This window comes from Pelodiscus sinensis, chromosome 11 (genome assembly GCF_052426305.1).
Source record: "Pelodiscus sinensis isolate ZL-2025 chromosome 11, ASM5242630v1, whole genome shotgun sequence".
Classification (NCBI taxonomy): domain Eukaryota; kingdom Metazoa; phylum Chordata; order Testudines; family Trionychidae; genus Pelodiscus; species Pelodiscus sinensis.
Genome location: NC_143062.1, coordinates 48,090,705 through 48,114,501, shown reverse-complemented (window position 1 = coordinate 48,114,501; position 23,797 = coordinate 48,090,705). Strand labels below are relative to the sequence as shown.

At 50.5% G+C, this 23,797-nt stretch overlaps 1 protein-coding gene across 2 annotated transcripts in view; it reads left to right on the top strand.

Moving 5' to 3' along the window:
• Positions 1–839: 839 nt before the first annotated feature.
• SYNPR (synaptoporin) overlaps positions 840–23,797 on the top strand; it is a 231,170-nt gene continuing 208,212 nt past the window's right edge. The window contains exons 1-2 of one of the 2 annotated variants that reach the window (XM_075938487.2): positions 840–1,235; positions 1,332–1,397. In XM_075938487.2, coding sequence (XP_075794602.1) covers positions 1,218–1,235; positions 1,332–1,397 — 84 coding nt within the window. In that variant the 5' untranslated portion in view covers positions 840–1,217. The remainder of the gene's footprint in view (positions 1,236–1,331; positions 1,398–23,797) is intronic. The other variant, XM_075938486.2, reaches the window with a different exon arrangement.

The following is a 23,797-nucleotide window of genomic DNA, read 5'->3' as shown; positions in this document are numbered from 1 at the left end:
CCCCTTCTCAGATCCTGCCCCTGCCCTCTCGCCCTGCCCCCTTCTCAGATCCTGCCCCTGCCCTCTCGCCCTGCCCCCTTCTCAGATCCTGCCCCTGCCCTCACACCCTGCCCCTTCTCAGATCCTGCCCCTGCCCTCACACCCTGCCCCTTCTCAGATCCTGCCCCTGCCCTCACACCCTGCCCCTTCTCAGATCCTGCCCCTGCCCTCTCGCCCTGCCCCCTTCTCAGATCCTGCCCCTGCCCTCTCGCCCTGCCCCTTCTCAGATCCTGCCCCTGCCCTCTCGCCCTGCCCCCTTCTCAGATCCTGCCCCTGCCCTCTCACCCTGCCCCCTTCTCAGATCCTGCCCCTGCCCTCTCGCCCTGCCCCCTTCTCAGATCCTGCCCCTGCCCTCTCGCCCTGCCCCTTCTCAGATCCTGCCCCTGCCCTCTCACCCTGCCCCCTTCTCAGATCCTGCCCCTGCCCTCTCGCCCTGCCCCCTTCTCAGATCCTGCCCCTGCCCTCTCGCCCTGCCCCCTTCTCAGATCCTGCCCCTGCCCTCTCGCCCTGCCCCCTTCTCAGATCCTGCCCCTGCCCTCTCGCCCTGCCCCTTCTCAGATCCTGCCCCTGCCCTCTCGCCCTGCCCCTTCTCAGATCCTGCCCCTGCCCTCTCACCCTGCCCCCTTCTCAGATCCTGCCCCTGCCCTCTCGCCCTGCCCCCTTCTCAGATCCTGCCCCTGCCCTCTCGCCCTGCCCCCTTCTCAGATCCTGCCCCTGCCCTCTCGCCCTGCCCCCTTCTCAGATCCTGCCCCCTGCTTCCCCAATCTCTGCTCCTCGCCCCCATCTAAGCTCCTGAGTCCCCTCCCGACCTCCCCGTCCTTAGCTGCCCGCCTCCCGCCAGCTCCCCGCGCTGGCCGGAGGGCGCGCCCTGGCCTCTCCAGCGCCTTGCGCCCCGGGCGCGGGCAGCGCGCTCCTGCCCAGGCAGGCGGGGGAGAGGCGCCCGGTCCGCCCCTCCCTTGCCTCCGCCCAGCGCTTTCGGCTGGCGTGTGCCACAGCCCGGCGTGCCTGTGTGGGGGGAGCGCGGCGCCCGGCTCCTGGGTGGCTTCTCCGGGCGCGCAGCGGCGCAGGCACCGCGTCTCCAAGCGGCCTCTCCCGGCAGCTGCGCCCGGGCGCTGGGACGCGCTCGCTGGGGAGGGCGGTGAACTTCGGGGGTCGGGGGCAGAGGCGGCGGGGCAGCCATGGAGGCGGTGAACCAGGTACGGGGAGAGGGGCAGGGGCAGGGGCTGGGGCTGGCGCTGGCTCTCGCTCTCCGCCTGCTCCCTGATCCCGTCTTGTGTTTGCGTTCTCCCCAGCTCTCCTCCACGGGCACTTTCCGGGCGCTGAAGGAGCCGCTGGCTTTCCTGAGGGTGCTGGAGTGGGTAAGTGGGGAGGGGGAGGGGGATGTGTGGGGCAGGCCCAGGGCGGAGGATACAGCCTGGCGGGGTGTGGGGCCGGCCGTGGGGCTGGGGGCTGCGGCTGGCTGGCTCGCTCCCAGCGGGGGCATGGAGCTGTCCGGAGGGGGCGAGGCGTTTGCTGGCAGTGGTGCCTGTTTGTGTGCTGGGGTCCTGGGGATGGCTCCCTTCTGAACAGGCCCTTCCCCCCCTTCCCCCAGGGCTTGGGGGGGGAGGGTAGAGACGTGCCTTAGTGATGGGCTTGCTGCTTATCAGCTCGCCCCGAGCCTGGCCCGCCTCTGCAGTCCTGGGTGGGCTTTTGGCCATGGGGAAGGTGCTGTGGTCTGTGTGCGCACCCAAACCCTTGCTCTCTCTGCGGGGCATAGCCTGGATCGCCTCCCCCACCCCACCTGGAGCGGCATGCTGCAGGCAGGAGAGACTTTCCCAAAGTGTAAACACAGAGCAGGTTGTGGGCACATGCTCCCCTGGCAGCGATGGGCGAGGGCGGATGGGAATGGAAAGGAGACATGGATCCGGGGGAGAGATCGCGAAGGGAAAGGCAGATTAAGGCTGAATTAGCCCCCCCTCCCCCCACACACACCCGAGTGGCTTCCCTATTCGACCCCTGCAAAGTTCTTTGGATGTAGCCCTTCCTGCTTGGTGGGTTTCCCTCCCTACCTAGGAGATGTGTGTGTGTTCCCTTCCATGCTTCGCACGCCTAGAGGCAGGGGAGAATTGTGCTGGGTTTTCCCCCCCATCCTCTCCCATTTCAAAAACCAAAAGCCCCCTCCTGCAGTGAGCAAGTGTGTGTCGCTGAGGAGCAAAAGCGGCAAGTCATGGGTTAGCGGGCGCGGTTTCGCTGATCTTTATTCGGAGTGAAATCTGCAGGTCAGATGACACCCATGGCCAGTAGGTCTGGAGGAGGAGCAGAGGCTGTCTGAAGGGAAAGTTCCGAGCATGTCTTATGGGATTAATCACATTCTCCTGATGCTACTGGCTGGGAAAGGCTGTACGATGCATAGCGCTCTGTGTGTGTGTGTGTCTGTGTGTGGGGGGGGGGGTACCTCATTGGAAGGGGGATGTTCTGCTGTTTCATGGGGCTCTCGTGTCTCTGAGCCCGGCGTTATAATGTGCTGCCAGGGGACGCGTTGCTGCTGAGAGATGTTCTCTGCCCTGATTCTCTGCCCTCTGCTCTGGGATGTGTGTCCGTCCCAGCCGTGCTGGGCATTTGTACTCCAGGAATTCTGGGGCACTTGGAGCATCCGATTTTGTCCTGCCTGCATCGGTTTGTAACCAGGGGCTGGGCACTCATGGAGTTTTTGAGGAGAGGGTGTTTCCTGCTGCCGAATAAATACGATGGGTGGTTCTGAGTCACTGTGGCAGTGTCACTCCTGGCCCTTTTTCGGTGTGGATAATTCAAGGCCCGTCCGGGGATGCAGAGTGGAAAGCTTTGGGCGCTTTCACAACATGCTTTTCAAACCATACGGTAGTTGTGAGTCAGCTGGGTGCAAAACTTTACAGCTCCCCTGGAGGTACCGACCCAAATGACCATCCTCTGTCCGGAGGCCTGTGGGATATGGATGGGGGATCTTAGTCCATCCTCTGTCCGGAGGCCTGTGGGATATGGATGGGGGATCTTAGTCCATCCTCTGTCCGGAGGCCTGTGGGATATGGATGGGGGATCTTAGTCCATCCTCTGTCCGGAGGCCTGTGGGATATGGATGTGGGGATCTTAGTCCATCCTCTGTCCGGAGGCCTGTGGGATATGGATGTGGGGATCTTAGTCCATCCTCTGTCCGGAGGCCTGTGGGATATGGATGTGGGGATCTTAGTCCATCCTCTGTCCGGAGGCCTGTGGGATATGGATGTGGGGATCTTAGTCCATCCTCTGTCCGGAGGCCTGTGGGATATGGATGTGGGGATCTTAGTCCATCCTCTGTCCGGAGGCCTGTGGGATATGGATGTGGGGATCTTAGTCCATCCTCTGTCCGGAGGCCTGTGGGATATGGATGTGGGGATCTTAGTCCATCCTCTGTCCAGAGGCCTGTGGGATATGGATGTGGGGATCTTAGTCCATCCTCTGTCCGGAGGCCTGTGGGATATGGATGTGGGGATCTTAGTCCATCCTCTGTCCAGAGGCCTGTGGGATATGGATGTGGGGATCTTAGTCCATCCTCTGTCCGGAGGCCTGTGGGATATGGATGTGGGGATCTTAGTCCAGTTTCTTCTGGAAAAGTGCCGGCTTCACCGACACTCCTACCTTGGCCGTCTCAATAAATATCCCAAACAAGAAGCAGCCTGGCCTAGACACCGGGCCCTTCCGGCTTCTCCGAGTGGTTCCTCCCAGGTTGTCTGGCCAGTGAGTGTCATTGGGCTGTGACGGAGGAGCAGACTTCTAGGGCAAACCACCCAGCACTCATAGAGAAGAGCGCTTGTGTCGTTGGAGACATGAAAACTGTTTGCCCAGGGCCGGCTAGATTTGCCAGCTTGTGTGTGTGACAGAGACACGTCTCTTGACTCCACTGATGCACATTAGATCAGGGGAGCCCCTTGCGTTGAGAGAGCGGGCAAGTGGTAACGATTTTGCTAAAATGTCAGAGGGTTTGGGGAAGGACTGTTCGTTCTAGACAGGTGTGTGTGAAACTCACAACGTTTCCCGACGTCTGATGTCTACGAGAGCGGGGCAGATTGTAAAAACCTTCCAGATGACTCATTTTTCTGCTTTTCCCAGTTTGCCCTTCTTTTCCCTCCCCCAATCTTTTTCCTCTTCTCCCCATCTCCCCTTACAGTCCTTTCTCCCTGCTCTCCATCTAGTGCTTCCGTATTCCCTTTTTCTCCACATTCATTTCTTCAGGATCTTAATTAAAAAAAAAAAAAACCCACTCCTGCAGATTCTGTGGTAGCTCTTGAATTCCACAGCAGCTACACAGCCTTTGGCACACTTGATCAGAACAGTCAAATTACAGCCCTAATTGCTGGATTTACAGCTGTTTCATTTTGGGTGTTAAATGGCGTGTGAGTGGTTTTTGTTTTATTCGAAAAAGGCTGACCACAATGGGGTTGATCAAAGCTGCTCTTGTTGGTAGTGATGAGTTTTTCTGGACTTTGTAAGGGATAGCTTATAAGGAGGTGTGCACAGTGTTGTGTGTTGGAGATTTGATAATGGACTTTTAATGTAATAAATTGGACTTTTGAAATCTTAAAAGAATCCTTTAAAGAAAATTTAAAGGACGTTCTGGGGCCTTGTTTTTGCTCCTTATGGTGCATAAAGGAGGCCTACATTTTTTTTTCAGTCACCATAAATTCCGTAGCCTTTTTTCTGATTGTGGGTTTTTGTTTAACCTTTGCAATATTAAAAAGTCAAGTCTGGTTCCCCCTCCCCCCCCCCCCCCCCGGTTTTGCTAAATCGGATATTACAGATGTCTGTTGTGAGCTTCTTCACCATTGAATTGAATAGGCATTTGGAATGTTAGCCGAAAACATCCTTGTCTCCCAAAATGTTGCTCAGTCGGACTAGCTGAGGTAGATGTGTTTTTATTTCTAGAAGTAGACTGAAAATGGAATTTTAAGCAGTTGGACTAGCAAATTAGCAGCCCTCTTGTTTGTTTCACTTTTGTGATGTCATGAGGAGTGTTCCGGGAGAGGTAAGGTTTCCATTTCTAGTGTGAAACACTAACAGGAAAAATATTGAGTTGGGGAAAAGCTCTTTATATGTCATAAAGGAGCCAAACAAAAAAACAACCCAAAAGGAACCAAACTCCCTTTTCCTCCTTTGCAGGTCACCTCTGAATATGCCCCACTTGAATCAGAAATTACATTTGTGCATATGATTTTTCTTAGTTCACTTCCTGCTCTTAGTGGTGTTGTGGTCTTACCGTGGGATGTCAAGGAGCTGCCATGTTTCATCTCAGAAGCACCTGCCTTCTGGGGAAAAGCTGCCAATGCTCCCAGCAAAAGTGGTAAAGAAATGAATGAACTGGATTGATTTCAGTAAATTATCTCTCCGGAACGAGCTTTGGGAAGCCTTGAGAGTGGACAGTGCTGCAGTAACACTGGGTGCAAGGCTTAGTTATTGGGATGACTTTATCTTGAGCTTATGGTAGACAGGTGGAATTAAATCTTTTTTTTTTTTTTACTGGGATGGATACAGCAGCCACAAGTTTAGATGAGCACATTTTAAACATTATTCAGACTCCTATTTTGCAGTAAAACCCTTTCCGATGTATCAGTTAGGCCCCTAGAAAGAATGGCTCATGGGCTAACTCTTGCTAATCAACAGATACATTAATTATAAACACTGATTATGACAGAACTTTTGGAAGGGCTAGCAAACTCAGAAAGCCCATGACTGCTGGAGAGGTAAGCACAATATTTGCAAATCTCAGTGGAATGGGTTTAGAATCAAAACGGTGAAACTATGTCCACATCGAAAAACCACCACACAGCTGGGCGAAATTCAGCGTTCATGTCAATCATTTCTAAGGAGAAGAGACAGATCTTGAAAAGCAGGGCACCGGTAGATCGGTACTGGAGACACTTACCCAAAGTGTACTTGATGCATGGTTTCTCTCTGTGGTCCAGTATCATCTTTTGACCAGCACCAAATATCCAAAGAGATAATGCTGTAAAAGGAGGGATGTTTAAAAGGGCTGGTCTGTTTGGATGCCAATGCAAGTCTGTGTGTAATATATTTTCATTTATATCTCTCATGTGCATCATCAGTGCTGCTTTGTAATCTCATTTCAAGTCAAATTATGGAGTTGGGATTTAGAGCCTAAATTGGTTTAGGTCCTGAAAAACCAAGGTGAGAAAAGAGATTTGCAAAAGTTTTAAACTCTAACAAGCTATTCCTCAGCGGAGGTGGTATTACTGCAAATACAGAACACTAGCACTATAACACAACATTTACAGATCTGTCATTCATTGTGCAGTAAGACAATTAGAGATGGACAGTCTGGATTTTAAGTGTTTTGCTTTTTGGAATCAGTGTCAAAATGTTGGAAAGACTTACTAAAAGGCAGTTCTGTTTGCCATTCTTTAGACCCTTGTTTGTTGCCATTAGAAACATTTGCCTGAAAATAGGATATTTGTCTCTCAAGGGATCATCTGTTTCTATGGCTTATTTCTTTCACTGCAAGCCTCAGCAGCCAGTTGTGATGTTACAAACAGAGCCTTGCGTAGTCAGCTGAGAAATGCCTGTCTTGCCCGTAATGAACAATTTAGGGGGGTAAGGAAAAGCAGAATTCTCTCAAGCTATAGATATAGACACACAGTCTCACACCCACATGCATGGGTATATGCACAAAAATATACAGCATGTATTGTTGGCAGAATTGTTTTTAAATACATGGTGTTTCCAAAGTGCTCCTTAATTTAGCCATATCCGGAAGGATTTCTGCTGTTTCTCTCTCATTGGCGCACATGCAAAAAGTTCATCCCCCAAGGTGAAGTTGGATTCTTGATGTGTTCATAGTTCTGTCTATCAAAAAGGTCTGAGCCAACATAGCGCTTGTAATATCTACACCAAAATCCTGGGTAAACTGCGGAGAAACAAAAGGGTGAAATTGCTGTGGAGTTAAGAACACTGGGTGCTCTGATTGCCTTGCTAATCACGTTTCTGTTGTGTTTGTGGTTTTCAAAAGCTAGGTAGTAAGCTCTCCAGTCTGGAGAACCGAGTGTCATGTTGGCCTCGTCTGCACTAGGTTTATTTCTCAGTTTTCCCACCCATTCCCCTTCACCAGTGAGAAGGTGCAAAGTACCTTCCTGATTTGAACAGGATACAGACAACACCTGGCTACTTACAGCCCCTTCTACACTAGTATGACAGCAACAATGGGGCCATTTTTTGGGGGGGGGGGAAATGTAATGTAGATATCTTCCCCCCTCAGTGTAAGCAGGGACTCTTTTTACCAGGGATCACATAGGCCAGCTCTACGCTAGACCCTGCAGGTCCACTTAAGGTATGCAACTCCAGCTACATAGAATATGTAGAATACGTAGCTGGAGTTTGCATACCTTAAGCTGAGCTTGTCAGCATCCCCACAGCAAGAGGCCGACAGGGGCAAACACTCCCATCAACTTTCCTTGCAAGGAGTAAGAGCAGAAGTACCAGATGCCAGCAGAGGCACCCTCTGAGTTTGATTTAGCAAGTCTTAACTAGACTCACTAAATCAAACTCCAGAAGGTCGATCGCAGCCGTGTTGATCTTCCGCAGATTAAAGACAAGGCCTATGTCAATTACACGGAAGGACAAATCATTAGGCCAGAATTTCAAAAAGGCGTAGCATGTAAACCCTCCTCCCACTGATGTCACTGATGGGGTTATATTGACGGTGAATTAATTGGTATTTTTACAGCCTGTTAATTAGTGACAGAAAACCCTGCAATGTACATATGACTGGGAATGCCTTTATGACTTTAATTTGCCCACAGTGTAATGTTCTAAAAAATGTTAGGTTTAGTTTGGATGAGAGAGTTGGCATTTGGATCTGAGATCTTTCAGATCCAACCTGAGATCTTTCAATTTTTATCGTTGTTCAAAACTAAACTACTTGCAGGATTTCTGTGAGCACAGGGAGTTGTTATATGTGAGCATCTTTATTATATGTGGATGAGATTTCCAAAGGGGTCTAGTGCATTTGGATATCCAGTCCATCCCATTTCTCTTGGGAATGGTGCATTTCAATTCCCAAGATATCTTCAGAACTCTCAACCTCTATATGTTTACTAGCCAATTTGCCCGCCATAAGACGGGATTTTCAGGTCTCTCCTCCACGACGGTCTTCTCTCCTGAGCCTCCGGTCTCTCGCTCCGTCTCTCTCTCTCTCTCCTCCTCCTAATGCCTCCCCCCTCTCTCTCTCAGCTCTCCTCCATCTTCTGCCTCTCTCTCTTTCTCTTCTCCCCCTCCTGCCTCTCACTCTCTCTCCACTCTCCTCTGTCTCCATCGGGGATGCACGCTTGTCCAGGCCCCGCTCCCTGGGCATGTACGTCACCGCCCCACCCCCTTTCATCTCCCGCTGCATGGGGGTGCTGCATGGGGACCACGGCGCCCAAACGGCCGCTTGCTCCCCTGCGGCGGCCCGGCTGAGCGGCACAGAAGTCAGCCGAGGGCCATGGCAGGAGGCGAAGGACGTGACTCAGGCAACAGCGCCGCCCAGAGGCAACAGCCAGCATTTCAGCATTAGAGTAACAGACATTGGGCTACTATATATATGATAATGAAAACATTCCATGGGTCAGCTGACTGGTCAGCACAAAGAGAAGGGAGAAAGCTGCTTCTCTCAGTCTGTCACACATCACATTCGCCGTGGGTGTGCAGACTTTTGACTATGCCTTGCAAACCTTCCATAGCTCGCTAGTGTATATTTTAGAGAGTTTGTCTGTCTGTTAAAGAACTCGGAAATGGTAAAAACTAGAAGCATGGCATTCGGAATACAGCTTCCTCTTATCGTAACTGAAAGCAAGGTCAGCGGTTGGTTGTGCCAGGACAATGGGCTGTGCCTGGAATGGGATTGCTTCAGAAAACCAAACAGAAAAGAGAATCACCAGGCAGGTGAAAGTGGCTGGTTGTAGGTGCTCACCCCACCCCATCCAGGACTGCCCCAGCTCTGAGCCTTTCACCCCTGAGCTGCCCTTCAATGGGGGCTGAAGCGTACTCCCCCGGATTTGTACGGGGGCAAATCCTGTTCCCCTTTGTCATGATCAGGGAGCGAGGAGAAATGGACAAACGTAATTGAGTTAAGGACCTGAGCAACGTGGGGCGAATGTGCTGATGTGACAGAAAGTCAAAGCTCTTGACAAATTGGTAGCAGCAGCCTTGCTTTTGTTTCGGTGCCAGGGCTTAAATTCAGCAGGAGCTATTTTCAAGCCCCCTGAAGTTTTATAGCATGTTGGTGGGGGGAGGAGGGGTCTTTGGAAAATACTCAGAATTCAAGCCCGGCTCCGTGCTGTTTGTCAGCTGACCCACAGCATGTGTTCGCTTTGCTTGGTATAAAAGACATTGGTAGCGGAGTGTTCCCAAGTGTGTGGACATGACCTACGAGGAGAGGCTGAGGGATTTGGGTTTGTTTAGTCTGCAGAAGAGAAGAGTGAGGGGGGATTTGAGAGCAGCCTTCAACTGCCTGAGGGGGGTTCCAAAGAGGATGGAGAGAGGCTGTTCTCAGTGACAGATGGCAGAACAAGGAGCAATGGTCTCAAGTTACAGTGGGGGAGGTCTAGGTTGGATATTAGGAAAAACTGTTTCCCTAGGAGGGTGGGGAAGCACTGGGATGGGTTCCCTAGGGAGGTGGTGGAATCTCCATCCCTAGAAATTTTTAAGTCCCGGCTTGACCAAGCCCTGGCTGGCAAGGCCGCATTATGACTTTCGTGGGCCCTAGGCACTTTTCGCCTTCGTGGGCCCCTTCCTCCATACAAAAAAATTAAAAATTATTTTTGATATAACTTTAAATACATCAACATTTTTTTTTCTGTATTAGGCAAAATGTAATAGATTTTCCTGGGCCCTAAAAGTTTCATTTTTTTCTGATGAGAGAAAAAAATTAAAACATTTTCTTCAACCCTAAAAGTTTTTTTTTCTTCTGATTTTAAAAGAAATTAAAACCTTTTCTGGGCCCCTAAAAGTATCGTGGGCCCCAGGCACTGTGCCTACTGGATAGGTCGGCCCTGCTGGTTGGGACGATGGAGTTGGGGTTGGTCCTGCTTTGGGCAGGGGGCTGGACCCGATGACTCCTGAGGTCTCTTCCAGCCCTGGGATTCCCTGTTTCTAAAAGCCATCAGGAGGGATGGGCCCCTAGATAAACAGGGTCATCCGGCCCTTTGGGGTCACGTGGGTAAAACCTTAGCACCTGCTTTGAGTAAGACATTTCTGTGCTACAGGCCCACGGGTTTGAAATCAGCCTGGGTGAGTTGGATTTCTGCCACTCACCTGAGCTCCGCAAAGGGGCGGCTTAGACGTGGCGGGCCAGGAATGGGAACTGTGTCAGCTGGATGCAGAGATTTGATCCCAGTGCAGGGCCAGGACCAGCCCTTGGCCCTCGGCGTCCCAGATGAGGAACATCTTCACTGCCCCCCTCCATGTGTTAAACGACTTATTTTTGTGTTGCATGTGTAGCCCATTTCATGCCTTCTGTGCCAGGTTTGCAGGTGCGATTTAGCCCGGCCCTATCAGACAAAAGATATGCATGCTAGGAGCTGGTGAGTCTTGAACCTTGCACCCAGCCTCTTGTGGCAGGAGCCTTAAGAACAGATTTCGTCCTGATAACGGGCACCGTGACTCTTGCATATAACTTCCTTCGGAGCTCCCAGGGAAACTCTGCCACTTGCATTATTTGTGTGATTTGGGAGGGGCTGGCAGCTGGATTCTCCATTTAGAATCAGGGCTCTGTTACAGACCGGTCAGTTTAACATCTGTCCCAGGGAAGATAATGGAGCAGGTAATTAAGGAAATCATATGCAAACACTTGGAAGGTAATAAAGTGATAGGGAATAGCCAGCATGGATTTGTGAAGAACAAGTCACGCCAAACTAATCTGATAGCTTTCTTTGATAAGATAACGAGCCTTGTGGATAAGGGAGAAGCGGTGGATGTCATATACCTAGACTTTAGTAAGGCATTTGATACGGTCTCGCATGATATTCTTATTGATAAACTAGGCAAATATAACTTAGATAGGGCCACGATAAGGTGGGTGCATAATTGGCTGGATAACCATAGTCAGAGAGCTGTTGTTAATGGTGCTAAATCCTGCTGGAAAGGGATAACAAGTGGAGTTCCGCAAGGGTCTGTTTTGGGACCCGTACTGTTCAATATCTTCATCAATGATGTAGATATTGGGATAGAAAGTACGCTTATTAAGTTTGCAGATGATACCAAACTGGGTGGGGTTGCAACTTCTTTGGAGGATAGGGACATAATTCAAAATGACCTTAGCAAGTTAGAGAAATGGTCAGAGGTAAACAGGATGAAGTTTAATAAAGAGAAATGCAAAGTGCTCCACTTAGGAAGGAACAATCAGTTCCATACATACAAGATGGGAAGTGACTGTCTAGGAAGGAGCATGGCGGAAAGGGATCTAGGGGTCATAGTGGACCACAAGTTGAATATGAGTCAACAGTGTGATGCTGTTGCAAAAAAAGCAAATATGATTCTAGGTTGTATCAACAGGTGTGTTGTAAGCAAAACTCGTGAAGTCATTCTGCCGCTCTACTCTGCACTAGTTAGGCCTCAGCTGGAGTACTGTGTCCAGTTCTGGGCGCCACATTTCAAGAAAGATGTGGAGAAATTGGAAAGGGTACAGAGAAGAGCGACAAGAATGATTAAAGGTCTAGAGAACATGACCTATGAAGCCAGGCTTCATGAACTGGGCTTGTTTAGTTTGGAAAAAAGAAGATTAAGGGGGGACATGATAGCGGTTTTAAAATATCTAAAAGGGTGTCACAAGGAGGAAGGAGAAAATTTGTTCCTCTTGGTTTCTGAGGACAGGACAAGGAGTAATGGGCTTAAAGTGCAGCAAGGGAGGTTTAGATTGGACATTAGGAAAAAATTCCTAACTGTCAGGGTGGTCAAATATTGGAATAAATTGCCCAGGGAGGTGGTGGAATCTCCCTCTCTGGAGATATTTAAGAACAGGTTAGATAGACATCTGTCAGGGATGGTGTAGACGGAGCTTGGTCCTGCCTTGAGGGCGGGGGGCTGGACTCGATGACCTCTCGAGGTCCCTTCCAGTCCTATGATTCTATGATTCTATGTGAGGTGGAGTAAAAACACACAGGACAGTCTAGGCCAGTGGTCACCAACCAGTCGATCAGGATCGGCCGGTAGATCTTAGAGCCTCTGACAGGTGATCCTGAGTAGTTTGGCTGGGAGGTTATCAAGTGCCAGGACTTCAGCCTCCCCTCCTCCCACGGCCCTCCTGCTCCTGCCCAGAGCCGCCTCCTGGGAGCCTCCTGCTTGTTGTGCAGGGTGGGGGAGACAAGGGCAGGGGGCGCTGATGTCACTCTGTCCTCCATCTTCACAAAGTAAGGAGGGCGGGGCCTCAGAAAAGAGGCGGGGCAGGGGCGGAGCCTCGGAGAAGGGGCGGGCCAGGAGTGCTTGGGTTTGAGGTGGATCCAGGGCTGGCTTACATTCAAAAAAGTTTGGAGACTGCTGGTCTAGGCCCTCAAGTGCCCGGAATCTATTTTTAGACAAGATGCCACAGTTCCTAGGCAAGGTTAGGGCAAAGGAGGTAAAAGCAAGCAGAACATGTGTCGGGCTTCCGACTCTCAGGATATTTAGTGTTTTTTCTTAAAGCCTCAGCTGCTGGAGTCACGTGATTACATGTGATTTTTCAGCTTTCCCTGAAAAACAAAGGAACATTGCTAGTCTTCATGGCAACTAGAAGATGCAAACGCCCACGGATCAGACACCACAAGACAGGAGGACTGCAAAGTTCATTCTGGATAACTATCTCATTTCTGTGAGAATTTCAGGCTGTTTGAACAGGTGGGGCTGGCACACTGCACATGTTGACGTAGTTCAGCTCCATATGGGCACAAGCTGAGCTTCACTCAGGCCTTGCCGATAGGAGCTGCGCCAAGTTTTTTTTTTCCATCTGAAAATTACTAAGAACCTCTCTAGTCCGGCACCCTCGGGACCTGATCAGTGCCAAACCAGACAATTTGCTGAACCCTGGGAGGTCAGTTTTGTCTAGCTGCATCACCAACCCTTCCGCTTCTTGCTGGGCTCTGAGAAGACACCACGGGGTAAATCAGAGCTAAATCACAGCACAGAACACTGCGAGCCAGGACTGGTGGCTGTAAACAAACTTTATGGGACCGCGGGAAACTTGGCCACATCCATGATAAGCAAGACATCCGGCTCACTAAAATCATGCCAGACCCCGGATGGTGCTGAACTAGAGAGGTTCAACCTGAATTACAAAAGGAGCCTAGACAAAATAGGATTTATGGCTTTCAATTTTTTTTTGATGACTTGGACAAAATTTGGAGGCATGGGATTGTTCTGAATGGTTCCCTTTTAATTAACTACATGCTAATCTCAAAAGTACAGTTGACAAGAAACATTGGACCCAGGATTGATGTAATTGTGTCAGTAACTTTAGAATTAAAATGATCTGGGTACAGATGTCTTTGTGCTTGATAATTCAGTATTTGCTGCATTATTTCATCTGTTTTGAGATGGGAACTGAACATGTTTTTATCAATGGAGACCATAGTTGCTTAGTGTATTTGTCTGTGTCTCAAGATGCAAAAAAAATTGGCACTGGTTTTGATGGTGTTTGTCCGAGAGTTCAAAGAAGACCCTCAGCTTCCAGCAGAAAAGCCTATAATGGGAGAACAGAGACAAAGAGTCTGCTAGCATTAGCTACGTTCCCCTTTGCTTTTGTGACTCTAACCTGCAGGCAGCAACCGTGAGGGCAGGGGACTCGACTTGATGATATTTCCAGGTCCCTTGCAGTTCTAGTTTTCTGTGATTCCAAGTAAAGACTTGCAAAGATCAACTTTTAATGGGGATATGCTGTGCCTCTACATAGAAACGCATCACAACTGGCGATAAGCATTTCCTCGGATAGCTATCTACCTGCCTTGAAGGACCGAATTAGCCAGACCGTCTATAATAGTGCCCTCAGGTGATTGTTAATAACTTTATGATTAGAGCGGGTTCTGAATTTTATGAGGGGGCATATCAGTTTTAATGAATCTTCCGTTAGGAAAGTAAAGGTCCAGGATAAAGTCTCTTTTTCCAAGGGGTAGGAAAGGATTATAACACTCACATGTGTGTCTAGACTGGCAAGGTTTTCCGCAAAAGCAGCTGCTTTTGCGGAAAAACTTGCCAGCTATCTACACTGGCCGCTTGAATTTCCACAAGAACACTGACTTCCTACTGTCTGAAATCAGTGCTTCTTGCGGAAATACTATCCTGCTCCTGTTCTGGCAAAAGTCCTTTTGCGCAAAAGGGCCAGTGTAGACAGCTCAGATTTCTTTTGCACAAAAAAGCCCCGATCGCGAAAATGGCGATCGGGGCTTTTTTGCGGAAAAGCGCATCTAGATTGGCATGGATGCTTTTCCGCAAAAAGTGCTTTTGCGGAAAAGCGTCCTGCCAATCTAGACGCTCTTTTCCGCAAATGCTTTTAACGGAAAAGTTTTCCGTTAAAAGCACTTGCAGAAAATCATGCCAGTCTAGACGTAGGCACATGAGTCTCCCACATCTCAGGAAATGCCAACCACAGAGTGAAGAAATGGCGCAAAACAGGAAACTCTTTGGAGTTATGGAGTTTGTCTTCGAAGCTGGCGAGATGCGTTCTTGGTTAGGCTTCTTTCTGATGGGAGAAAAGCTGGTGTTAGAGTGTGTGTGTGTGTGTGTGTGTGTGTGTGTGTGTGTGTGTGTGTGTGTGTGAACGTTATAAGCATTCAAACGAGGGGCTGGGGAGAGAGGCTGATTAATGCTGAACATTTATTATATATGCAAGTGAAGAGTCTGTGAAGGGAAAAGCAAAAATGATTTGACTTTCAAAGTAGCATGAAGAGGCATGGAGACAGAACTGTGCCATTAGAGAGACACTCCAGCAATATGTATCAGAAGGATTCCTGCCAATTTATATCAAGGAGATGCTTCAGTCATTCCTTTCCTATAAATTGGCAGCTGGATAATTTCAGCCCCAGGATACAAAGCCCTGCAAATGGCCGTGTGGGTGCAAATCCTGCAGAGTGGGTTGGGAAAGGCTGGGAAGTAAGGGCATGTCTTCACTACACTGACGATCCGCTGCTGCTGCGATTGATCTTCCGGAGATTGATGTAGCGAGTCTAGTTAAGACTCGCTCAGTCGAACTCAGAGGGCACCCCTGAAGGCATCCAGTACTACTCCTTTTGTGAGGCATAAGGGAAGCCGACAGGAACATTTCCTCCCATTGGCCTCCCGCTGTGGGGACACCGCCAAGGAGACGCTTCACGTGGTGAGCAAGAGCTACTGTTCCCATTTGACGCCTGAGTTTTGGATCCCTGACTTGAAGGCCTTGGTAACTGTGGTTCCATTAACATTTTTTGTGCAATCACGTAGCAATCCAAAGAGAAGACATCAGTTCCTCCCCGCCTCTGAATGTTCACCGGTCTTAGAGAAAGGAAACCTTTAGTTTCGGGATGTAACAATCCCTTTCATTAGTTAACCCATTAAACGTTAATATTAAACGGTGGGCGGGCGGGTTGGAGTGGCCCCTGCACCGTGGACACAGGCTGCTCCAGACCAACTGCTTCTGACCCCATGCTGGGCTGCTAGCTCCCAGCCCATGCAGGCTTGCAGGCTGGGAGTCGGCAGCATCATGTGGGGCAGAAGTGGCAGCGGGGGAGAGAGGAGACTGCTGCATCTTGCCCCATGCAAGGCTGCCGACTCCCAGTTAAGGGTGATGCTTACTGAGTAAGGGTATGTCTACACTACAGCGCTAATTCGAACTAACTTAATTTGAATTAGTTAATTCAAACTAAGCTAATTCGAACTAGTGCATCTAGACCTAAAAACTAGTTCGAATTAGCATTTTGCTAATTCGAACTAGCATGTCCACACAGAGTGGACCCTGAACCGAGGTTAAGGATGGCCGGAAGCAGTGCTGGCAGGGCATCAGGTTAGGACTTAGAGCGTGGAGCTGCTGTCTCAGGCTAGCCGAGGGCTGTGTTTAAAGGGATCCGACCCCCACCCCGGACAGACAGTTCTCAGGGGTTCCCCGCTTGCAAAACAGTCCTGGCTTGGAGTGCCCTGAGTGCCCACACTCGGCACATCACAGCACTCAGCCATCAGCTCGGCTGCACTTGACACAAGCTGCCATCCAGGGGGGGTGTAAATCAGGGGGCTGCAAGAGAGCTTCCATCCCGAGGAGCCCACAGAGCCAGCCCAGTCCTCCCCATTGGGGGCTCGTACCCCATTCCTCCCTCACCTCCTTCCACTTACCCATCCCTAGCCCCCCTTCCTGATGTACAAAATAAAGGACACGTGTGTTCAAAAATAGAAACTCTCTTTATTGAACAAAACTTGGGGAGACTGGGAAAAGGAGGTGGGAGGGGGAAGAGAGAGGGTGGGAGAGGGGAGGGCAACTAAAATGATCAGGGGTTTGGAACAGGTCCCATATGAAGAGAGGCTAAAGAGACTGGGACTTTTCAGCTTAGAAAAGAGGAGACTGAGGGGGGATATGATAGAGGTCTATAAAAGCACGAGTGGGGTGCATAAATAAAAGTTCTTCATTAGTTCCCATAATAGAAGGACTAGAGGACACTAAAGGAAAGGAATGGGTAGCAGGCTTCAAACTAACAACAGAAAGTTCTTCTTCACAAAGCAAATAGTCAACCTATGGAACTCCTTGCTGCAGGAGGCTGTGAAGGCTAGAACTAGAACAGAGTTTAAAGAGAAGTTAGATAAATTCATGGAGGTTGGGTCCATGGAGTGCTATTAACCAGCGGGTAGAAATGGTGTCCCTGGCCTCTGTTTGTGGAAGGCTGGAGATGGATGGCACGAAACAAATGGCTTGGTCATTGTCTTCGGTCCATCCGCACCAGGGTCCCTAGTGTTGGCCGCTGTCGGCAGACAGGCTACTGGCCTAGATGGACCTTTGGTCTGACCCAGTACGGCCATTCTAAGCTCAGGGTTCAGGGTCGGGGGTCTCACTAGACCACCCTGATTTTCATGCAAACCTGCTCCTGGGTGGCCAGGCTGGCAGCTCTCCTGCCCTAGACAGCCACTTTCCTATGCCTAGTGCGGACGTCGTGGATGAGGTCCACGATCTCCGCACTAGACCAGGTGGGCACCCTCCTCTAGCAGACCTGGGCAGGCTCCCGGGAGCAACCAGCCTGGTCCCAGGAAGAGGCGGAGGGCTGGGTGGCAGCGGGTGGCTGGCTCGTGCCGTGCCAGGTGCAGGGTCTGCTGGCTGGGTGCTGGCAGGCTTGCACCTGGCACGGGCACCGTAGCCAGCCCGTGCCCCTTTAAGGGGTCCGGGGCCGAGAGGGGGACAGATGAGTTTCCCTGGTGGTGCCCAGAGTGGCCACTAGGGAAAGCTGGGGAGGGCTAGCCTCCCACTAGTTCGAATTAAGTGGCTACACAGCCCTTAATTCGAACTAGTTAATTCGAACTAGGCGTTAGTCCTCGTAGAATGAGGTTTACCTAGTTCGAATTAAGCGCTCCGCTAGTTCTAATTAAGTTCGAACTAGCGGTTTGCCTGTGTAGCGCCTATCAAAGTTAATTCGAACTAACGTCTGTTAGTTCGAATTAACTTTGTAATGTAGACATACCCTAACAGATTAATCGATATCCCTACTTTAGTCACTTTTTACTGAAGCGATCATATGATGGTACAGAAAACACATGATACTGTCCCAGGCACTGTAATCTAGGAAGAGGTTCCTTCTAATTTTTTTCCATCCATGTGCAGAATAAATTTTATGTGCACCGAGACATGTGCGGATGTGCACCACCTGTAGAAACGTAAGTTTCTGGCTGTAGGTGCTCTGCTAATTTGCTGGGTGGCATATGTATCTCTTCTGGAGAGCTCAAGTCCTCAGCTCACAGGGAACAGGGCTCAGTTCCACACTTATGCAAATGCACGCTTTCCCCTTTTGCATGAGAGACAGTTAAATGTCATAACAGGCCTGGCAAACAATGCATGAACTAGTGCACAGCTACCTTTGTGAGCAGTCGCACACCTTGCTACAACACAAGAGTACATGTCACTCGCATATTTTTATCTTGCCAGAGCATTTGCCGTGACTACAAACAGTGCGAAAGGTCACCGGAGATGCCATGCGGATGTGCTGCTTTTAACGTGTCTTGTTAAGAAAGGCTTGTGTAGGGCAAAACGTGACCTTGTTGCTAAGGTGACGGCATCTTGGGTTTTGACAGACATTGAACATAGGCGAATTGTAGATTGTTGCTTCATTTAATCAGCATTGTTTACCTTTGTGGCCATTTTGACAGAAGAAGGTTTTTCACATTCAAAAGATGTTACTTTGTTAACTAGAGTGGCTCCCTCCTTTTTCCCCCCTGCCATCCTCTTTAAGAAGGTGCTTAGAGTGTATATAATTATGGCTTTTTCAGTGGCTCTGGCTGTGATGCAGAATACGGCATTATACTCTTGGCAATGGGGTACTTTCAGCTAAGGACGTTTTTCTGAAGAAGGGCCGTACTGCATAAATCAAGAACTGGAAGCATTAGCAGCCCATGCGTAGCTGTGCATGCTCAACCGCCTGTCTGATTGGTGTGGGTGTGTCAATCTCTGAGTCTTAGCCGGATGCATGTGCAAAGCCCAGGTTGAATATGGACTTGGAGGCGCATACGTGCTAGGGATGTAAAAGGTTAGCTGGTTAACCGGTGGGGCTGGAGCAGGGCTCTGCTCTACCCCCCAGAGGGCTTGCTGGAGAGCCCCTGTCCAGGGCAAGCATGCCCCCCGGCGCCCCAACAGGTTACATGCTGGTTCCCTGGGAGCATGGTTGACAGAGGCTGCTGGACTGTTCCCAGTATGTCTGTGTGTGTGTATATAATTTATACATTACTACAGACCAGTCAGTTTAACTTCTGTGCCAGAAAAGATAATGGAGCAAGTGATTAAGGAATCCATCTGCAAACACCTGGAAGAAAATAAGATGATAGGGAACAGCCAGCATGGATTTGTGAAGAATGAATCATGTCAAACCAAGTGGAAAGCTTTCTTTGATAGGATAACCAGTCTTGTGGATAAGGGAGAAGCAGTGGCCATGGTACACCTAGACTTTAGTAAGGCATTTGGTACGGTTTCATATGATCTTCTTATCAATAAACAAGGCCAATACAACTTAGATGGGGCTACTATAAGATGGGTTCATTACTGGCTGGATAACCGTACTCAGAGAGTAGTTATTAACGGTTCACAATCATGCTGGAAGGGCATAACAAGTGGGGTTCCGCAGAGGTCTGTTTTGGGACTAGACAGTGCTTGGTGCTGCCGTGAAGGCAGGGGACTGGACTTGATGACTTCTTGAGGTTCCTTCCAGTTCTGGTGTTCTAGGGTTCTATGATTCAGAGGTCACACGGTTACATTTGAACCACCTTTTTACATCCCTAATGCGTGCTAAAGCACCTCGCTTCCCAAGGCCGTGTGCAATATCAGCTTTGACCGCTATGGTCCAGACTTCCATAGTCCAGCAACGTCTGTGGTCCGGCTTTTCCATGGGTGCTCCCAGGCTGGTGCACTCCTGGGGCAAAACTGGGCCCTGTGCTCAGCAACTCTTTTCCTGATCTCCTAGAGTTTCCAGAGCACTGCACATGTCTGTGCAGGGAAGAGCAGGGACAGTGGACACTCATGGGAAGAGGCAGGATGGCTGGAGAGCCCTGTGGCCGGGCACAAGGAGCACAGCTCAGCACAGAGGCCAGGAGCGCAGCCCGGCTACCATAGTGCGCAGTGTGTTCCCACGGGGCTGTGCTCCTGGGGCTCCACGTCCACCCTGCCTCTTCCTCTGAGCATTCCCCAGTCCCTGCTTGGTCAATGCCAGTGGCAGCAGAAGGCCAACACTGACCCCTCTTGGTTCAGGACCGGTCAAGTCTCAAAGGTGCCAGATCAGGGAGGTACAACCTATACAGTCCTGTACTCTCTAGTCCAGGACTCTTCTCTGGAAACATCCATGGCCCAGCATGATTTGAGTTAGCCAGATATCCACTTTCATGGGTGTAGCCAAGTATTCCACGGTCCCATAAAGTTTGTTGACAGCCACCAGTCCTAGCTCTCAGTGTGTTGTGCTGTTATTTAGCTCTAAGGCTGTGTCTAGACTACATGCCTCTGTCGGCAGAGGCATGTAGATTAGACAGATCAGCAAAGGCAAATGAAGCCGCGATTTAAATGATCGCAGCTTCATTTACATTTACATGGCTGCTGCGCTGAGCCGACAAAACAGCTGATTAGCTGTTTGTCAGCTCGCGCGCTAGTCTGGACGTTCCCCCTGTCGACATCAAAGCCCTTTGTCGGCAGCCCCGTTATTCCTCGTGGAATGAGGTTTACTGGGGCTGCCGACAAAGGGCTTTGATGTCGACAGGGGGAACGTCCAGACTAGCGCGCGAGCCGACAAACAGCTGATCAGCTGTTTGTCGGCTCAGCTCGGCAGCCATGTAAATGTAAATGAAGCCGCGATCATTTAAATTGTGGCTTCATTTGCCTTTGCTGAACAAACAAATCTACATGCCTCTGCCGACAGAGGCATGTAGTTTAGACGTACCCTAATTTACGTCTAAATGTCCTCTAAGCAGTGGAAGTGTTGGTAATGCTGCTAGACAAGGTTGATCTCCTATGATCTGGAAATTTCTCTGGCTCAGGACCAGTTAGGTCCCGAGGGTGCCAGATCAGGGAAGTACAACCTATAGTTGCAAACTTCCATTGTTCAGCATACATCCTGTCCTAGGAACCATATTGAACAAACTGAAGTTTAGCAAAGCCACCAAGTGCCTGAGGAGGGGCTGATGGTGTACAGGTGTAAGTCAGTGGGGTCATGTCCTGTGTTGTGAAAGGGGAACAGGGCACCGAAAAAAAGTTTCCAAAGAAGGGCCATAACCTGGAGCATTAGGCCAAGATGCGGGAGCAGAAATCGGCAGCACAGAAAGCTCTCTCACTGGGTTCATGCTCAGTTTCAGAAAGCAGGAAGTATGCACTTCCAGAACCAATGCTAGAAATAAATCAGATATGACTTGCCCTGTAAAACTGGTGGCCTGTCAAAGTGATCTTTATTCCAGGAGAAATACCAGAAAGTGCTGCAGACATTCAAGTCAAATATTAATTTAGAAATACATGAAAGCAAAGTACAGAGGGAGAAAATTTCCCCCAAACTTCACAAAGAGAGGAATCCTGTCTAAAATCCCTACGCTCTTTTATACCTGAGTGGAGGATCTACAGTGGCACTTCAATGGAGTTTTGAATTTCAGATAAACGTCGGTTGCATTCTGGCCTTCTGGCTTCCGTTTCTGCTCACCTTAATAGTTTGCCTTAATGTCCAACTCCTGGGATGATGCAAATCCAGCAGTTCTGTGGCTTGAAATTATAAAATGTAGCTCATAGCTCCTTATACTGCTGTGCAGCAATTGGCTAACTGAATGGGACCCAGTGTTTGGCTGTAGGGTTTGTTACGCATTGACTTTTCCCCCATTGTCTCTTTTTATTGTCATAAGGAGTTGAGCAGATGTGTAGTTCTTGAGTCACACCCTGGATGTAGGAGAGTTGGTAACATTGACAGGCGAAATCAAACCTGGGACGTCTGGAGCTTAGTGCGTGAGCCTCATCCACATGAGCTAAAAGCCAGCTGGCTCTCAGCTAAGGCTGTAGAGCAGACTCATTATTCTCTCTGTAAGTGGTCGCTGTGTCTCTAGAGGGGTAATACATCACACCCATGGGAGGACACATCTCTGAGCTGGGATGTAGCTGGAATACCAGTGTACTATGGAAAGCTAATTGGGAAACATGAAGAACATTTCCCAGATGCCTTCAACTCGTGGTTTCCTGTCTGGGCTAGTAAGCTTTGTGCCCTGCTAGTCACAGTTATATGTGAAGAGCTCACACTGGCTGCTCTTTGGAAAGCAGCCTTACTGTTATTGAGCCTACAAACCCTGAGAGCAATGCTGCATATTCTTGAGTATCTTCTACCGGCACCTTATCTGTTACCTAACATTGACCTCTATACAGGTGCCTGTTTGTGTGATGTGTAGCTAATAATGCCTGGCGGGACAGGCGTGGAGTGTGGCTTGTAACTCCTGGCGGGACGGGGGCGGTGTGCAGCTAGTAACGCCTGACGGGACGGGGGCGGCGTGCGGCTGGTAACGTCCGACGGGACGGGGGCAGCGTGCAGCTAGTAACGCCCGACGGGACGGGGCGGCGTGCGGCTGGTAACACCCGACGGGACGGGGGCGGCGTGCAGCTGGTAACGCCCGACGGGACAGGGGCGGCGTGCAGCTGGTAACGCCCGACGGGACGGGGGCGGCGTGCGGCTGGTAACGCCCGACGGGACGGGGGCGGCGTGCGGCTGGTAACGTCCGACGGGACGGGGGGGCGGCGTGCGGCTGGTAACGTCCGACGGGACGGGGGGGCGGCGTGCGGCTGGTAACGTCCGACGGGACGGGGGGGCGGCGTGCGGCTGGTAACGCCCGACGGGACGGGGGCGGCGTGCGGCTGGTAACGCCCGACGGGACGGGGGCGGCGTGCGGCTGGTAACGCCCGACGGGACGGGGGCGGCGTGCGGCTGGTAACGCCCGACGGGACGGGGGGGCGGCGTACGGCTGGTAACGCCCGACGGGACGGGGGCGGCGTGCGGCTGGTAACTCCCGACGGGACTGGGCGGCGTGCAGCTGGTAACGCCCAACGGGACGGGGGCGGCGTGTGGCTGGTAACGCCCAACGGGACGGGGGCGGCGTGTGGCTGGTAACGCCCGACGGGACGGGGGCGGCGTGCAGCTGGTAACGCCCAACGGGACGGGGGGGCGGCGTACGGCTTATGCCACCGGATTCCTGGCTTGAGATGAACTTTGTGCTCTGGAATCTTCATCCAAATCTTCTACTGACGGAATAGAGGCCTATGTTTCTCCTACATAAGTCGCACCAACGTGTGTTAGTCTTGCTTTCCAGGCCACTAGCAGCTTGTGTTATGCCCCCGAAAACTATAAGGCAACCTTCATCTCTCTTATTTCCTTGGCACTGCAGGTGGCTTGTGGTGGATCGATGTCACCTATCATTGTCCCAGCTAATTATGCACAGACGGTGGTAGTGTGCTCAAAACCCAAGCTGTAACACTCAAGGAAACGTCGTGTGGTTTAGGTTCCTACCTGGCCAACAAACCTAGTATTTCCAGGAATCAGAGCCCAGCGCCATCCCCGATGTGAAGTTTGTCGGTTGGAACTGCCCATGAGACATGGTGTGCAAGTTGGGTGGTTAGAAGCACTCGGTATTGAGCATTTTTCCCCAAACCCAAAATGATACCATGCCCGAGACAGCTTTAAAACTCCTTGGCTCAAAGGCCAATGGCAAATGAACCTGTTTCGTGGGACCTGTTCTGTGTGACCTTTACAGGGCTTAAAGATGGATGCAAAAGTTCTTTCCCAAAGTTTGTTGTCTCCTTGTTTTTAGCCTTAGACATATCTGCAGTATTAAATCCCCACTTTCTTGTTTTCCCTAGAAAACCAAAGAAATGGGGTGGGATGGTTTCATTGATATGGATTGAAATTAGAGAGGCCACTCCTCTGTCAGCTCCACCAGTGAGACTGGAGGATGCTGAGTTTTGCAGACAATTCATCTCCCACCTCTTGGGGACTTGGAGGGGATGAGGTTTCTTATTACAATGCACATTCAAAACAGGGGGCTCCGAACTGTCTAACTAACCAGCTTCTCGGCTCTCGAAGGAGGCCTGGGAAAG